The sequence below is a fragment of the Carassius gibelio genome, chromosome A19 (assembly GCF_023724105.1).
Source record: "Carassius gibelio isolate Cgi1373 ecotype wild population from Czech Republic chromosome A19, carGib1.2-hapl.c, whole genome shotgun sequence".
Classification (NCBI taxonomy): Eukaryota; Metazoa; Chordata; class Actinopteri; order Cypriniformes; family Cyprinidae; genus Carassius; species Carassius gibelio.
This window is the reverse complement of record NC_068389.1, coordinates 12,322,085-12,339,798: the sequence shown is the minus strand read 5'-3', so window position 1 is coordinate 12,339,798 and position 17,714 is coordinate 12,322,085. Positions and strand designations below refer to the sequence as shown.

The 17,714-nt window shown below is 37.4% G+C and overlaps 1 protein-coding gene across 5 annotated transcripts in view; it reads left to right on the top strand.

Annotated features, from left to right (window-relative positions):
* The window catches only part of LOC127935157 (zinc finger protein 704), a 52,240-nt gene extending 34,604 nt beyond the window's left edge, over positions 1-17,636 (top strand). For 2 of the 5 annotated variants that reach the window (XM_052532777.1, XM_052532778.1), the window contains exons 4-9: positions 1,023-1,264; positions 3,978-4,078; positions 5,335-5,593; positions 8,116-8,226; positions 8,612-8,709; positions 10,680-17,636. In XM_052532777.1, the coding sequence (XP_052388737.1) occupies positions 1,023-1,264; positions 3,978-4,078; positions 5,335-5,593; positions 8,116-8,226; positions 8,612-8,709; positions 10,680-10,794 (926 nt within the window). In that variant the 3' untranslated portion in view covers positions 10,795-17,636. The remainder of the gene's footprint in view (positions 1-1,022; positions 1,265-3,977; positions 4,079-5,334; positions 5,594-8,115; positions 8,227-8,611; positions 8,710-10,679) is intronic. The other 3 variants (XM_052532779.1, XM_052532781.1, XM_052532780.1) reach the window with 3 other exon arrangements.
* Positions 17,637-17,714: the final 78 nt, after the last annotated feature.

The following is a 17,714-nucleotide window of genomic DNA, read 5'->3' as shown; positions in this document are numbered from 1 at the left end:
GTAACTTTAGATCACAAACACGCCATGATCTCAGCCTTGAAGTCTTTTTCAAAGTGTTAGCTTTGAAATGCAGAAACAGCTTGCTCTTCACTCAGCGATTTCCTGTTTTCACTGTCACATGTGCATGAAAAACTGTCACATGAGACAGCTGTGCACTAGTTCAGCTATCATGAGACTGGCTTTTGCTGTCTTGTCTTAAAGCTATCTTCTACTAATAACTTAAATGGGTGATATTCTGTACTTCTGTAGCATTTTATTCCCCGAAGTACTTTTTATGTTTGGTCTCGCACCAAGAGTCCTATTTCTCTCTGACCTCCAACACTGTTTTCAATTCTATACCTTTAAGACTTCTGTATTTATGACTTTGTTTACCATTGATTGTACTATTTTGTTTTTGTCATGTGCTGACATGCTATAAAAAACTGTAAATGCATATGATATATAGTAAGGATTATTTTATCTCACAATACTTTTATTTCCATATTCGTTTTAGTAATTTTAGTACTTGTTTTTTTCTGTTAGTTCAAAAGGCAACATTTCTAAGTTGAAAATGTCCATTTTTATTTAATAGTTTGTTTTAGTTGACAATAACAATACTGATCTGAATGATATGCGAAATAACAGCCCCTCAAAGTTAATGAATAGGTGTTGATATAAAAACATGGTTGGTCATTTGCTAATGTGCTCAATTCTGAGATGACAATCATGTTTCACATCATGCAGCCCCTTTAAGACCTTGATGAGGATCTGTTATAACTTTGGAAGGACTTTAATGGAGAAATATAATTGTGGCTTTTATGTAATATGATTAGGATTTTAACTTTCTGTTATTACAGTGTGTTACAGCACCGCTGCACACTGAGGGTTTCATAAACTAACATGACGTTTATGTCTTTTTTACTCCTCATTACACTTAATTGAAAGTTTAGTGTACTATAAAGAAGTATATATGTCTGGATGATGGTAATTACTGCACTTAATGTGTTTTTATGCATTCACTTTATCCCATTCTCTCCTTACAGAGGGTCTAAACGGCTCTTGGAAGGATGGAGGCTTTACTCCATCCAGCTACAGCAGCAGTGGATATTGGAGTTGGAGTGCACCCAGTGACCAGTCCAATCCGTCCACGCCGTCCCCACCCCTGTCTGCTGACAGCTTCAAACCCTTTCGGATGCCCAGCCTCAACGGCCCACCAGACGACAACATCGATGAGCATGATGGGAACAGCCTGCTGTTCGACGAACCCATCCCCCGCAAACGCAAGGTGAGCTGCTGTCATCTCACCTTCACTTATGGAGATTTGATCAGGCATAACTTAGGAATAATAACTATACGAATAATGGGTAAGGGAGGATATTAGATTTACAACAAGGGGCACAAAAATCCACTGCCACTCTGCCGCCCATGTTTCTGTCAGGGTTTGTGATCCTTGAAGTGAAATTGAAATGGTTTGTGAGACAAAGACTCATTTGTGAGTGCTGAATTCTAGAGGTTGATTTGCATATGCATCAGTAATACAATTTATTTTTGAATATTTGCAACTAGTATTATAGATTTGTTTTATATTATTGGTGGTATACAGTAAATTGTGTTTTGTTTGTACGAACTACAGCCTAGAATTCTGTACATTTTTTACTTCTTTAGAAAAATCACATTTTTTGATATATTAATTTTAAAATTATTGGCTGATTCAGATCAGGCCAATCGGAAATTTGGTTTTTAAAGTAGAGTTCTGACATTTTTGAAAGCTGTGTATGTGTGTATTTTTTAAGGGTGCTAAAGTTAATGTATGTGATTCAAGTGATTTGATTAATTCCAATTTATTTCATATATCAATTATATACTGAATCTGAATTTCAACCGCTATTTAATTTACCAGATATGAAACCGCAAGTTTCCAACCCTAATCAAAGAACTGCATTTGCAAACCACTGCAAAAAACAACTTTTATCAGTGCATTTTATTTGTGTATTTCAATGCAGTAGAAGAAATATGCTGTTTGAGAGCCCAAACATGATTAGATTATTTTAATTGATTGACAGCCCATGTAATTTGTATTTTATTCCTGAAAGTGACATGACTATTTCCTGAATATAGAGGAAAATGTGCAAAAGTTAATTAAATGTGGTATTATATTATATATTATATTAGCCTCTTCTATACGATTATTTGAGAAGTTGTGGGCACATATTTCTTAACTTTTAATAACATGCTATCCTCTCTAGGATGTGGCTCATTTGGAGGTGCCGTTACCTGACATGATGATGCTGTGTAGAGAAGCAATTTACTTGTCTTACGAAGATAAGTTACCAGTGCACTAGGGCTGCTCACAGACACAATCTACTTTATCTTCCAGTTCATCAGGCTCATGTCAGGTGCATCCCAGATTCTGTCAGTCTTCCCTCATTTGTGGGAATGAATAGACCTCCTTTACCTCTGTTATTGTCTCTCCAGCTTAGGATTCCAGGACAACAGCAGTGCCAGTGTTTGTCTGTGCCCTGTTTTCACTTTCACTGACATGCACAATATGCATTTCATGGACATATTATACAGAAATAATTAAGCAGTTTGTCAGCATATTGTTACTAATATTTTAGTTGCATAACAGAGTTTTTCTTCTGAAAATATGAATATGTAATTCAATTTCCAGTCCTTCCAAAACATATTGTGACAGTACCATGGTGTAATCATAATTATCATAATATTAGATGGTGAAATGGTACTTTGGTGGTATAATATTGACATAACTTCACAAATACCCTGATGCTTCTGTGGTATCGACTACAAAGCCATGGAATTACCATTAAAAACTCTGGTAGTTCATTTTATACTGACTATTTACCATATTCATGTACCATAGTACTTACATTCTGTACAAAAATTGCTTTGACAGAAGTATGGTACAGTGATGGAAATATCATTGTACTCTTCATGATTTGTTTTAGAGTGTACTTCATGGTGTTAAGATGATACTCCACAAAGTTCTTCCAAGACAATCATGGTACTACCATCGTGAATATTAAGTAGTACCATGTTAGTACTTAGTACTTTTTGTGTGCTGATAAGTGGTGATATTATGTCTATATAACTTGGTATTACCATGTTTTTTTAATGTATATCATGTTACTCAATCATTTATTTACTATGTCATTTACACAACACTCTATTTTTACAAAAATATCTAATAACTCTGTTGATAATAAAGAAGTGCCGTTCCTTTTAGAATAATTTGTAGGATTGCTGTGGAATAATTAGCTGCATCCCAACCCATCAATCAGTCATATCTCAGTGTCATTCCTGGCAGCATCCTCTAAAGTGCCTTTCCTAAAAGAAGACAAATACCAAAGCTTTCTGCTTTGACCTTCAGCTGCCTTCTAGAGAGTTGACTTCAACACGAGGACACCAGGCAGCCAGTTTGAACCGTTATTAATTAGAAGCTGGTTTATAGCACTGGGAATTGCGGTGCTGTTGTCATCCAGGGACATGACGAACTGATTAAGCGGGAAGGAGCTGCCGTGTTTGCCAGATCAACACAATGGCTATCTAGTGAAAATTAAATTAGCGTCATGACAGTGGTAAACAAACTACTGCATGCCACTGGCATAATAGCATATGTTGAGAGATCGAAGTATCTTCACTTACGCTCACTTGTGCTTTCAACAAGAGTGCAGTTTTGACACGGGAGCTGCAGCTCTCAAATGACTATTGTGTAATTAGTGCAGATACATTGTGTGAAAGATGACATGAGCTTTGAAAGACTGTGCTATAGTGTCACTCTCAATGCCGACCAATTACCAGCCTCAGAATAAAGCACGAGAGACTTCTAAAGGTGCATGTCCTGCTGAGGCTCTGGGCTCCGATCGCTCCTCTTGCATCCCTCCTGTATCAGTCCTTTGTGAACGTCTGAACGCTGGGTACAAGTGGTCTGCTGATTGATGTGGATAAGTGTACTCACTGTGCACCTGTGTCCCTGACAGAACTCCATGAAGGTGATGTTCAAGTGTCTGTGGAAGAACTGTGGGAAGGTCTTGAGCACAGCCGCCGGGATCCAGAGGCACATTCGAACCGTCCATCTGGGGTAAGGCATGAAAAAATGTGTTAATCACTAACCACCCACAATACATTTTAACTAGGCATTAATGTAATGCAGTGAACTATATTTAAATAGTTATAGTTATTATTTTCAGTACAAACATGCCTCCTTTTTATGTCAGTTATATTATTGAGTCTGCCTTATTTGCCTTGTGCATTAAGGCAAAAATAAACAGTTGATGAGAGGGGTGTTTGTTACACTGCTGTTCAAATGTTTTGGGTCAGTATTATTTATACTACCAGTAGAGAACTAAAAGTATTATTATAGACATTAATAATAATAATAATAATATATATATTATATAAATAATATATATATAAAATACTTTTCTATTCATCAAGGAATTCTGAAACAAAAAGTAGCCTATTGTGGTTCCACAAATGTATGAAGCAGCACAACGGTTTTCAATAATATAAAATGTTTTTTTGGAGCAGCAAATCATCATATTAGAATGATTTCTGAAGGATCATGTGACTTGAAGATTTACATTTATTGCTAAAGAAAACTTTTCCCAAATATGTTTCACATCAGACAGAAACCCATGCATATTTTTATGGTCTTACACCATCTCTTAGCTGACATCCATCACCGTGAACCCTGGACAGTCTATAGTGAGAGATAAGAGACTGCAGCCTGCTCCTGAGTCAGTGTCAGAGCATGAGACTAATTCCAGCAGGAATTCCACACGTCGCTTACATTATTACTGCTGGGCACAAAGTAATGACGGCAAAGGCCAGATGATTGTGAAGGAAGGTAATTTAATTAAAATCTAATTAAAGCGCACAAGTGTCAGTACTGCTGGAAGATACAGGAGGATTTCTATTATCTCATCTTTCAGAAATATCATTCAGTACAAGGACATGAGAAACAGTTATGCATTCTGTAACTGTTGGACCATTAAGTTCACCATTAATGTTGTTTAGTATGGTATGTCCAGTTAAGGTATGTGAATGTCTGAGTGTAGGATCTGTCCTGTAACAGACAGGTTTGGCTGTTTAAATCATTCTTAAAATCAATATGAAGTCAATCAAAATGTATTTTTTTGATTATATAAATTAGTTTATTGTCAGCTTTGCCTTTGTATGATTGTACAGTATGTAAAATATAGTGCTGAATTATTATAGTGTCGGACTATATAGTATAGTGCAGAACTTTGTATAGGTTATGTTAGAGGTGCACATTAAATGAAAGCAAATCACAGAGTCCGTATTAAAATGTTTCAGTGGTTTGTCTCTCTTCAGGAGGAACTGTGACTCCGAGTGCAGTGACGGAGAAGAGGATTTCTACTACACTGAGATTAAGCTGAACACCGACTCTGTGGCGGACGGTTTGAGCAGTGTGTCTCCTGTGTCCCCGTCTGTGCTGTCCCCCCCGCCAGGTTTGGACCAGAGACAGCCGGATGGCACTAACGGTGCAAAGAGTGAGAACGGCACCACCACCCCTCTTAGCCGCTCCGCTCCCAGCGCACTCTACCTAGTTCACACAGACCACGCCTACCAGGTACAGACAGCCCATCCAATCACGATGAGCCATGTGCATTTACATAACATTACATCACTCGAGAGATTCACTCGGATGCTCTCAGAACACAATCACTAGACAAATACAATATGGATATGACCTAATATTTGTATGCAAATACAGAAAGCAAGCAGAACATTTCATATCAGATCATCCTCTTAATATGAAGACAGGTCAAGCTGTGCACAAAAATGCCCCTCGATCACAATATAAAGCATGAAAAGGTCACACTTGAGGAGCATTATTATGAGAAATTACATGTTCCTTTTAATGGGATTACATATCAATGGTTTGGGGTTATTAGGATTTTTTATGTTTTTGGAATAAGTGTCTTACGCTCACTAAGGCTGCATTTATTTGATCAACAATAGAGCAGAAACAGTCAAAAAAAATTTTTTTCAATTTTAATACATTTTTAAATGTAATTCGTGCTGAAGACATTGTTAAGACCTGTACAAATTAAGGATATTTTCTTTTCAGTTATTTTTCCTAACCGTTAACCGGCACGCATTAACCGTTAACCAACAAGATTATTTTATATTAGAATTGAATAAACATGAGGATTCACATGGTCATATTATTTTACATCGCACACCTGCAGCGCTTCTGCGAGCGGAGAAATACATTAATAAAAAAATATATATATATATATATATATATATAAACAAATTAACAAATAGCCCTATACGAGAAATATGTGTACTTAAATATAGTTTCTTAAATAATAAATTAAGAAAATGAACGAAAACTTGTGCAACTATGCAGAGTTTCGATTCATTTTTGTGCTGCGCAAAAGGAAACCTGATGGCACAAAGTGGCATCATATTTTTCTTTAGGCTTATTTTACAAAAGCAGAAAGATTAATTTTTATTGTGAATGTACACAAATAAAGGCAAACATTTTACAATTCGGATTATCTTTGGCTAAAAGGAGAAGTTGCTTCCACTCTTAGAAGGAAATAATTTAAGTGATTTCCCCGGCGCTGTATGCACGCTCACAGCTAAGCTTTGCTACCTTGACAATGCAGCCCTGTTCATTATCATGATAAAATACAGTAAGCCAAAAAATATATATAAATAAATAAAACCCACTACTCAGTTTAAATATGAAGTAAAATCTGTGCAATTAAGTGTTATCACAGTACCGCCATAATGTTATGCAAAACATTTTGTTTTATGTGGATATTGGAATGCAAGTGAAGTACCTAATAAATAAAAATTTGGCATTCAAATACATTGCGAATATGGAAACATTAGATATTGTGTCGAATGAGAGACCCTGGTTTCAGTTTCGTTTCAGCCTAAATGAATTTGTTTTGGCTTATTGTTTATATAGCTATATTGTAGCTGCTTATTTTTAATTATTATTCTTTTCTAAATACTGTTAATTGAAAGGATTTGTTGTTGAGTGAGGGGAACTAAAAAAGCATAGCTATGTTTACAGTGTTTATTATAATATTTGTTAACATTTCGTGTCGGCATTAGGCCTATTTCTGAATTAAATAAAAAAAGTGTGACATGTTTTCTTTAAAAACAAACAAAAAAATAATAATATTTTGATAAAGAATTTTTAAACCGTTTAACTGATTGTATTAATCGGTCAAAATTCTTAACAGTCAGTTAACGGTTAACTGGTTAAAATGAACATCCCTAGTACAAATAAAAATGTAATCCCATATGTATAGTTCAGTTACAACTTGTCACACAATTAAAAAAGTTTTTAAGGAAAGGTATGAGTGAAAAGTATCAATTAGCTTATTACATTAATTTAAACAATTGTTACTAATCAATTATTATTTTAATTTAATAACATAAATGTATCTTAATTTCTTAATTGTTCCGATTTTTAAAATGCATTAATATTAGCTTGTTGATCCAACTGTTCACATTTACAGCATAAAAACATGGATCGATATTCACAATGGTCTGCACAAAAACAGCAGAAGGGCTTATTGAAAATGCAGCAGCGGCAGAATATAGCAGTTTCCACTGTAATGGCAGAACAGCAGCACCTGACTCTGAAACGTGCAGGGCTCATATTTAATTCAATGAAATCACAGCCTTTTGAAGTTTAGTCATCACATAAAGCCATATTGCAATTCTTGTCTTTCCGTCCCCAGATTTAAGTCCTCTTGAAATAATAATTAAGACTTTGTTGTACCATAAGACTTTTATGGGCTTAAATGTGATATAACTGAATTTAAGTTGGTGCGATCAAAGTGCATGATGTTTGGAGAGATCAGCTGGACAGTAAGAATATCACAATGTCTGTGCAGATTTGGCTTATATTAACTTCCCCAAGAATTGAATGAGTGAAGAAAAGTAACCCACCAGATTGGCTATAGTGATTTGACAACATCACATGCCACAGCTGAATATAATATAATATAATATTTCTTTAACATAAGATGCTGTCTTAAATGGTTATTACATACATGTAGCCCAATCATAATCGCAGGTCCGTAGAGACTACAGTATATCAGTGTGACTGTCACTCCGCAGGCCACAGCCCCTGTCACCATCCCCTCCACCAGCTCCACTGGCTTCACCCCCTCCAGCAGCAGTTTCAGTATCTCCTGGCAGTCCCCACCCGTCACTTTTACTGGCACCCCTGTGAGTACACACACACACACGCTCATGTGCCCATCACATACATGCACACACTGAAGTCCAGTGTGCCTTGCATTAGGCTGTCCCTTTCGGTACTGACCGATCGTGTCTCATAATTGCCTACCGATCTACCACAGTTTGGGCTTTCATTCAATGACAGTGAAGTCAGGTAAATCAAATGTGCAAACACAACTGCGAGATGTGAGTCAGTCTGACAAACATATCAACACTGACACACAACCGAATACACAAATGCTCACAAAACATGCTAAACAGACAGCATTTAATGTTCAGTGTCTCTATAAATTGTGCTTTATGAACAGGAATGGATGAATGATGTCTTTGGCCTTGTGTGAGGGATGTTAACTCTCTCTCTGTCTGACTGCAGGCTTCTCCCACTCACAGCCGGACGCAGGGCTTTGGGGAGCAGCGCTCTCAAACCATTGCAGTGCTCTCGTCTCCCCCCAGAGCTGCAGGCTCATTCAGGTACAGTCTTAACTACACTTCCTTTCACCCTTAAAGTAAGAGTTTTACGCTTGAAGGAATGAAAATAGTACTTTAAAATGGCTCTGTAAAATGGTAAGACTTTGGGAATGCTGGAGGTGTGGCTCCTGTAAAGGATATTTGTACATTATTTACAGTGTCTAGATCCCCCTTCCTCAAATCTTGCCCTGGAGGTCCAATGCACTGCAGTGTTTAACTCCAACCCTGATCAACCTCACCTGTCTGGGATTCTCCCAAAGTGATAATGATCCCAAAGACATTAATTGGCATTGATTAGCATGCTCAGGTGTGTTTGATTAGGGTTAGAGCTAAACTCTGCAGGAAAGTGGATCTCGAGGTCTAGATGTAAGAATCTTTTTGCACGTCATAAACTCAAAGTACTGTAGCAAAGTATAATCAATAAGTTCCAGTTTCTTGGTATGATGCTAGAAGCACGTGAAAAGTATGTAAACCCAGTGGTGTTGTGTTATAGGAATACTCCACCCAAAATGAAAATGTTGTCATTAATCACTTACCCTCATGTCGTTCCAAACCCGTAAAAGCTTTGTTAGTTTTCAATCACAATTATTACAATATTTTGGGTGAAAACCGGGAGGCTTGTAACTGTCCCATAGACTGCCAACTAAAATACATTCAAGGTCCAGAAAAGTATGAAAGACATCGTCAGAATATAGTCCATCTGCCATCAGTGGCTCAACCTTAACGTTATAAAGCGCCCAGAATACTTTATGTATGTGAAGACAAACAATGACTTTATTCAACAATTTGTCTCCTCTGTGTCTCTCCGTATACCATAGGGCCATTTTGGAAAACATCTACTGAACGCAAGCACGTACGCTCTTCTGTGTCAGTTGCGTCACTGCTTGCGTTCAGCTCATATTCTCCAAAATGTCACTAAAGTGATGTGGAGAGAGACAGAGGAGACGAATTGTTGAATAAAGTTATTTTTGTTTTCTTTGCATACTAACAGTATTCTCGTTGCTTCATAATCTTACGGTTGAACTACTGATGGCAGATGGACTATTCTGACTATGTCTTTCATACTTTTCTGGACCTTGACAGTGTAACTTACTTGGCAGTCTATGGGACAGTCACAAGCCTCCCGGTTTTCATCCAAAATATCTTAAACTGTGTTCCGAAGATGTACAAAGCTTTTATGGTTTTGGAAGTAATTAATGACAAAATTTTCATTTTGGGGTGAAGTATCTCTTTAATAGGTGGTAGGATCATACTCCGATACTGGAATGTACCTTATTGGTTATCTGATATTAGATTTTTTTTTTTACTTATTGCAATTGGTTGATATTGTATATTTAATTATGAATGCTCATTTCTCTGTTTTTACATTTTAGATTACAGTTATCATCTTCTAATGCTCGATTTAATAACACTGTACATAATACTTACTGTACATTTAGAATTTTGAGATGCCTAAAATCAATTGTAGCATTTGAAAAATTGATTTTGGTTTTTAGTGCTTTATTTGAATTTTAGAAATATTAGTTGCGGTCCATGACATGAAAATAATTATCAGCCAGAACTTGATTGTTGCATCCCTAATTGTATTATTTGTTTCTTGTTTCGCATTTATTTTATTGGGTTTGATTAGATATTGCTTGTATAATAGTATAAAGATGATTAGTTTTTTATTATTATTAAAATGATGTACACTCACATGAAAAAAATTCCAGTCATATCAGTGACCTCAAAATATCTGTTATTCTTCTATGATCATGATTTTAAGATCACTTTATCCATGTCTTAACATAAAAATCACAAGCTTCAAATGAACTTGTCTTGAGCTCCAGATGTGGCACAATAAGATCCAGCAACAACTAATTATTCATCCAAATTGTTTTTATGGAAGTACATTTCAGAAAAAAAATACTGTTTGCTTTTATATGTTGAAAATTCTTTGTAAAACTGTTTTTGTTTTGTCATGTGCTGCGCAGTAGGAAGTCACGAGGCGAGGGAAAGAAGTGTCGTAAGGTGTACGGCATGGAAAACAGAGACATGTGGTGCACGGCCTGCCGCTGGAAGAAAGCCTGCCAGAGATTTGTTGACTGAAACCGCTGTGACAGCTTAAACACAACAACAGGGTGGGCTTCCTTTGCATGCATAGCATAATGAAATGCGTCCCTTCTCTTTGTTACTGACCACAGCCCCACCCTGCTTCACCTTAAACCCACATGGACTTCGAGGGTTAAACCCTTATGCATTTCCTCCTAAACCAACGGATGCACTCCCAATCTTTGCAGATTTCCATCTCTTCCTTTGAGGAGAGTTGCTTTACACTGCAAAAATGAAAAAGTCTTGTGGTCCATCTCTTTTTGTTTGTGTTCAGTATACTGCTTAAAAACATTTTGTCAGTTCTGTAAGGACCAGCCAAGGCAAGACCGGCCTCTGTCTTTGCTCTTTTTAAAAGAGAAAAAAGCTCTCTTTCAGACTTTTTAAATGCTATAAAACACAACTGGAGAACGTGTTTCTTTTTCCATGGGCACTTTTTGGCATTCCTCCTGCCCATTTTATTAAAGGTTAAGGGTTGGACAGCCAGAAAACCCTGTCTTTCAAAGAATGTACCACCACAGGGGTTTGTTTTGGGATGTTGACTGGACAGCTCCCCTGAATAAAAATCCATTAATGCAAAAAAAAAAAAGAAAAGTATGGGAAGAGAAGGACTTTCAGCTGTGCCGAAACAAGCAATTGCACCTACATAGGATATCTCCGGATTTATATTTGCCTTTACCAATAGGACATTTCTTTCAGGGATGCGATCAGTAAAAGCAAAACCAGCAGTTCGATACCTCTCCTTCCCTTCGGACTCCATCAGCAAGAATGAACTGCGTTCATGTTAGAGCCATATATGAACCCGCTGTATCCATGCCACAGTCTGTTGCCTAGAGAGGTTCGACCAACAAACCCAAGTAAAGAAACTCTACAAAGTGGTTCATTTTACCTCTGAGAACTGAAGAGCTCTTTACCTCGCACCTTTTTCCTGACCTCACAGGTTCAAGTAGGAAGTCATAGAAATAGCAAATGCCACATCTACTCCAGCACAGGAGCTGGGAAGCACTCAGATGTGCTTTTGTTATTCTTCAGTATTTGGTACAGTATTGTGTAACACGGCAGAACATTGGTCACAGGAAGATGGATGTCTTTTCATCATGGCTTCTTTGCAAAGGATGACCAGGATGGAATGAAAATGATTAAGTCCTGCAACATTGACACTTATGGAATACGACAACTCTGTTGGCAATTGTTATCTGGCACTTGTTTGGTGTCTACATAACATCAGTACAAGCAAATTAACTCATCATGTACATGCAAACAGCGCTTATTGTGATCAGCTCATTGGCTGTATCTGTTTTGTTCATCACATGGTTCCACTTTCTCTTACTATCAGTGTGTGTGTGTGTGTGTGTGTGTGTGTGTATTGAATTCCTAAAAACCAGTGTTTCATGCCCAGAATAACACTTGGTTATATTGGTAGAATGAAGTAACTCTGCACTCACACTGCACACAAATCCAATTTAAATTTAGATCCATTTGTTTGCACTATGTAATCAATATCCTATTATCTACATGGGTTATTTAGGAATGTCATAACCAGAATCCTGAAAAAGTGATGAAAAGATACTCACAAACATCTAAAACCACAGTAAACTACTTGGAACCTGATTTGACCATTTACACTAAAATACATTAAATAATTATGATTTAATCTGATTTCACACCTGATATGGATGTGGTTTGGATCTGGTTCATGACCGTTTCAGCATTTTGATCTATAATTTTACTTTCTTTAGATTTTGTTGACACGATTCAACAGATCTAGCATGTAAAAGGTCTCCAGGGTCTTGCATTTTCCATGTGACTGGAGGCAAGCTGTTTGTGAAAGCACAGCTATGCTGAAGCCACACACCAGTACCCAAGGGCTCTAGCACTCCAGTGTTTATTGAAACTTTTTGTGATCTCCTGCCAGAGATGAAGATGAGGTTTAATAATTAAAAGCTGCATATTTGGCCCCTGGTTTGGGTAACATCTCAGAGGGTGCCGCTTGTCCCTCCGTTCCCTTCCCGGTGCTATAATAGACCAAAGGGTCTGGGAGATCTCACAGGCGTTTTACATAAGCTGATGTCTACAGTTGTTTACATCCGGAATATACTTGGGGAAACTCCTTCCGTCACGTTTCCTACAAATAAAAACCTTTAGGAATTAGTGTTGGCAATCGATTTCTAAATCTTGCCTAAAGGTTACCTAAAAATGTGCTCTTGTTAAGTGAAGTTAAGATCACAGTGCATTGGGTTTCTAATGATGTTTCACACACCTGTCACCATGGTGCTCATGTATTGGCTGCAGTTTTGATCAGTTCTAGACCACAGCGCATTACTCTTATTCATTAGGGGTGCTAGTTTACTTGTGCACAGGTCTTTGTTTTGTTGTACAATGTGAAATTTAACAGACATGGTGCATATCAAGCGGTCTTCTTTTCACAATTTACTTTCTTTATTGCCAACTTTGTTCACAACAGTATATAATGTACCTACAATACCCATATAAGCTAACTAGTATACAGTATTTAGTACTAGTGCTGTTCATAAATGCCTATCTTGGTCCATTTCTCATAGTAACACAGTACAAAGCTTTCATTGTTCAGATCCAGAAGGACGCTGAGGTGTTAGCTGTCTTTAACCGAAGTAGTCTTCTCTGGTTCTGTGTAAACATACTATATAGGATTAATTAACAATAACTGATTATACTATTGTATTACTCAAAATGTGTAACTGTTTTGAGCCATATTCTAAGCTACTTTAACACAGATCCTGAGAAACGTATTAAGATGCTTCCTGTTCTGAACTTTAACTTTAACCACACAGCGCCGTCTCTTTTCCCACTAACTGGTGTTAGGAAAACCCAAAAGTGCTATCTTAATTAGATACACAGATGCAGATGTTTAGAGTTGGTGTGCATATCCCATGTCAGACTGACCCAATCTGATTGTCTTTGCGTATACGGAATGGTTTGTGTAACTCCAAACCGTCACTCCGCTATAGCCAGATGGCAGATGGGCCACTCAGTAGTCCACTTACATAAGTGATGTGTTAGTGTCGAACCACAAACAGCAAGAACGAGTAGAGGCACGAGTGATCGGACTGAGTCTGCAAAAAAAAAACAAAGCCTGTAGTCGAGAGGAGCATTCCAGACTTCACATTGAAATCTTTTTGTTATGAAACCGCAGCATCAGGATGGAACTTCCTCTCTCTTAGAGGGCTTCTAATCACTGCTGTCGTTCTTCTGCAATGCATACTACCGATGAAATGGCTGCCGGCTTCCTGTGGTACATGATCAGCTCATGTCTTTCCAAGGCGGAAAGGGGCCCTGAGAGGTTTGGTTTTTGTTTTCCGTGGAGGGGGGCCAGTCCCTCTGACTGCTTTCAGGAATGTATTTGTATGAGGATTTATAGGAGTCTGACTGTGCCTTGGTGAGGTCTGAGATTGTGCGTGGAGATGCACAGAAAAGCAAAGGAATGTTTCTGGTGTCGGCCTGTCTGAGTTCAGCATTTTGTCTGGATTTAAACGTGTGGGAGTGGAGGCCCCTTTTTTTTTACTGATTTGAGGACTAGCTCTTGCTTTTTATGAATAGCTTTTGATGAATTTGGTGGGGTGGGGGGGTCTTTTCCAAGTTGTGCTTTGTTAACGATTTTTAGCTACAACATCGTAGTTGTTTTCATCTCCAGTTTTGGAAACGTAGCGGGAAACGTTTAATCAACATTTCAAACAGGGGTTTGTTGAATACGCCTGCGTTTTAAGGACTGGGGAGTGTTTCTCTTACAAGACGCTTATACAGTGAGATCATCCATTATTGTCAGAGACTAAAACTCCAGCCTAACAGATAGGACCACGCACAAAAGAGCTTAGCATATGAATTGCAAGCTTGGTTGGATCCAGATACCAATTTATGATTTCCATCATATTTCAAAGTAGGGCTGCATGATTTGGGCAAACAGGTTTTCTGTGCTTGTTTGTCATTATAAGAAGATGTTAGCTGTATATTGACTTCACTAATGCATGTTATAAGCGACTCAAGCTTAGGAGTAGATGCAGAGATGTTTATGTGGAGCAGCATTTACTGCAAAAGGCACTGAAAACACCAGATCATGAGCTGCTCATGTGTTAACAAACACTGTGGCGTGCTTCACTCTGAAACATGCATTGCATATATTTATTTAAATCGCAGCCTTTGTGATTTGATTATTTTTTGATGGTTTTATTTTGATTAATCATGCAGCCCTATCTCAAAGGATATCAGAGAATAACCAGGACACATTATGTGACACATTTCAGTCTCTAGCCTTTACATCTTGAAAATAAGATCCCAAAAGACACTATGGGAATGTAGGCTCAGCGCTCTGAATGGATTATCTCACTGCTGACCTTCGTCAATCAAGAACCATGTTAACCTCAAGAACTCAAAGACTGTCGCACTGGATTTTTACACTTTTTCAAGTAATTTGCTGATCTAACTGTATTTTTTAATACTGCATGTGCATGCTGAAGAAAAGAAACAAAAAAATAAGATCTGGATTTATGAATGTGTTTGTGGTGTTTTTTTATCTGTAAAAACAGGCACAGGGCAGGCAGGCTGCTGTTACTATAGGAATGACTTGCAAAATCCACTTCCTCTGGAAATGTGTTTTCATCATGTGATTTCAGCATTTTTTCATAGTCGCCCATTTTCACGCTATGTTCTGAAACCCAGAAAGTCTTTAAAAGAGTCTGATTGGCTGAAGCGATGATAGAAACTGCCACATTCTGAAATCATTCCACTGCATCTGGGCCGAAAGCCAAAATTTGTGTGGCTTCTTCTGAGAAATGTTCTATACTTAACATCATGTGCTCAGATGTGGTGATTTTATAGTCCATAGAGAGCAGGTGGACTACCATAAAAACAAACAGATGCTGATGATAAAACAACCAACTTCTGACCATCGTAACACAAGTGATAATAACGAACACCAGCCGGATACTACACAAGCACTTCAAAATGATATGATATAACGAGAGGATCGGTTCACCTCAAGGACCAAATATAGTCAGCCCAAACTGTGCTTTTTGTTTTTAGTTCACAGATGTCTGTCCCATTGTCTGTTCTTTTGACATTCCTGATTTTAGAAGTATTGTTTGATGTTAAGAACGGGTATCTATCTGATGCCCTGTGCACATGATGGAAGTCTACTGTGTAAAGAGAAAAAGGGAAAACTCAGGATGTCTTCATCTTTCCATGCTGCTGCTAAAAAAAGAAAATAATAATAATAATAATGCAGCAGTCGAGTTGTAAAGCCATAAAGGAAGAGAGGTGTTTGGGTGACCCATGCCATTTACCAAAATTATTTTGATGAGTAAGCAATGTCTAGATTATTTTCAAGAACTGTGTATTATTCATAATTGCACACTGACTGTATGTATATTGAAGCTGTTCATTGAAGAAGGTACTTGATGTCTCTATGCCAATGTGAGGGATAAAGTCATTGATGGGGGACAGATTTTATTGTACGAGCAATAGCTATGAATGTAGCTATGAATAAATGGATGGTATATTTATATGCTCATAAATTACAATATTGTTATTCTGAAGAGAGACAACCTTGAAATTGGCAGGTTTTCAAAAAGTTCAACTTGATTGTACCATATTATGGATATACATTTGTGACATTAACACTGACGAACTGAGGATTAGGCCTACAAATTGTAGGCTACAATTGAAATTATGAAAAGTTCAAAATCAAGAAACCCAAAGATTATTTTTTTTCTTCTCAAATTAGACATACCACATCATAGGACAAATAAGCTATATACATGTCACAATGTAAAATTAAGATACAATGCGTACAATCTAGAGTTTTATTAATCCACCATTAAGGTGCGTTCACATTTGCAAAACAAGCTCATTTTTGCAGGAAAAAGTAGGTCCATCGTCAAAAGTGGCGTTACCACAGAGCTCGCTTCCAAACCAAACAGCTTTATGGGTAAACTCTGTACATTTCAGTGTTAGCTCAAATCTAAAGGAAATGTTTCACCCTTATACAAAATTCCCAAATGCTTGGGTTGCTATTGAAATTCCTGCCTTCCTGCATTTCGGAGGGTTTTCTTAATAATGAAGATCGCTGCTGAAGGCTGTTAGCCAGAAACATTGATCTCTGATGGAACGCACACAAATGTAGCCTAATTGTTCAACTTTGTCCAGTATCAGCAGAAACGAGGGCCTTATTTAGAGGGTATTTTTGCGGCTTCGTGCCACTATATTTTGCCATTGTGAGTGTCTAGTCTGTGTTCACTCAATTATGCAATTTTATGCGTTAGTACAGTCTATGGTTAGTTAATAGGTTCACGCGAAAAACCTAAAAAATATATATAACATAATTGACGGAAATAAGTTATTTTTTACACTTCTTGCATTTACGCACTAGTCTGGATATATATGACCAGAGAGGGAGCTGATAGTTAATTATCTGGACTTGATCTAATATCGCAATACATTAACTGGAAACACTTGCTTTATGTACAATGACTTATGTTTATCTTAATTGCACCGTTTTATTTCTTTTCCCAAAGTTCAGTAGATTTAAATCTCCCGTCCTTCTGAGGGCGAAAACGCTTGGTGACTGTTATTATTATTATCTATCTATCTATCTATCTCACTTGCTGTACTCGTTTTTACTCTGAGCTGTGTAAATAGAAACGGTCATTGTTATTGTGCTCTGGTGATAATGTTGTGGTGCTCGTCACTGCCGCTCTCGTTGTTTTCTTTGGTGTAAAGACCTTTCCAAGGTGCCTGTGTTCATATGAGCTCCAGGTTAATGGTCATGGAAAAATAAAAAGATTTTTTTCGACAGCCGTTTTTCTATACAATATCTGCTGGTGTGTGTTTATTAATCTAAATTATAACATGGCGTAATGTGCTTATTTCAGAAACTATAAGAGCTAATT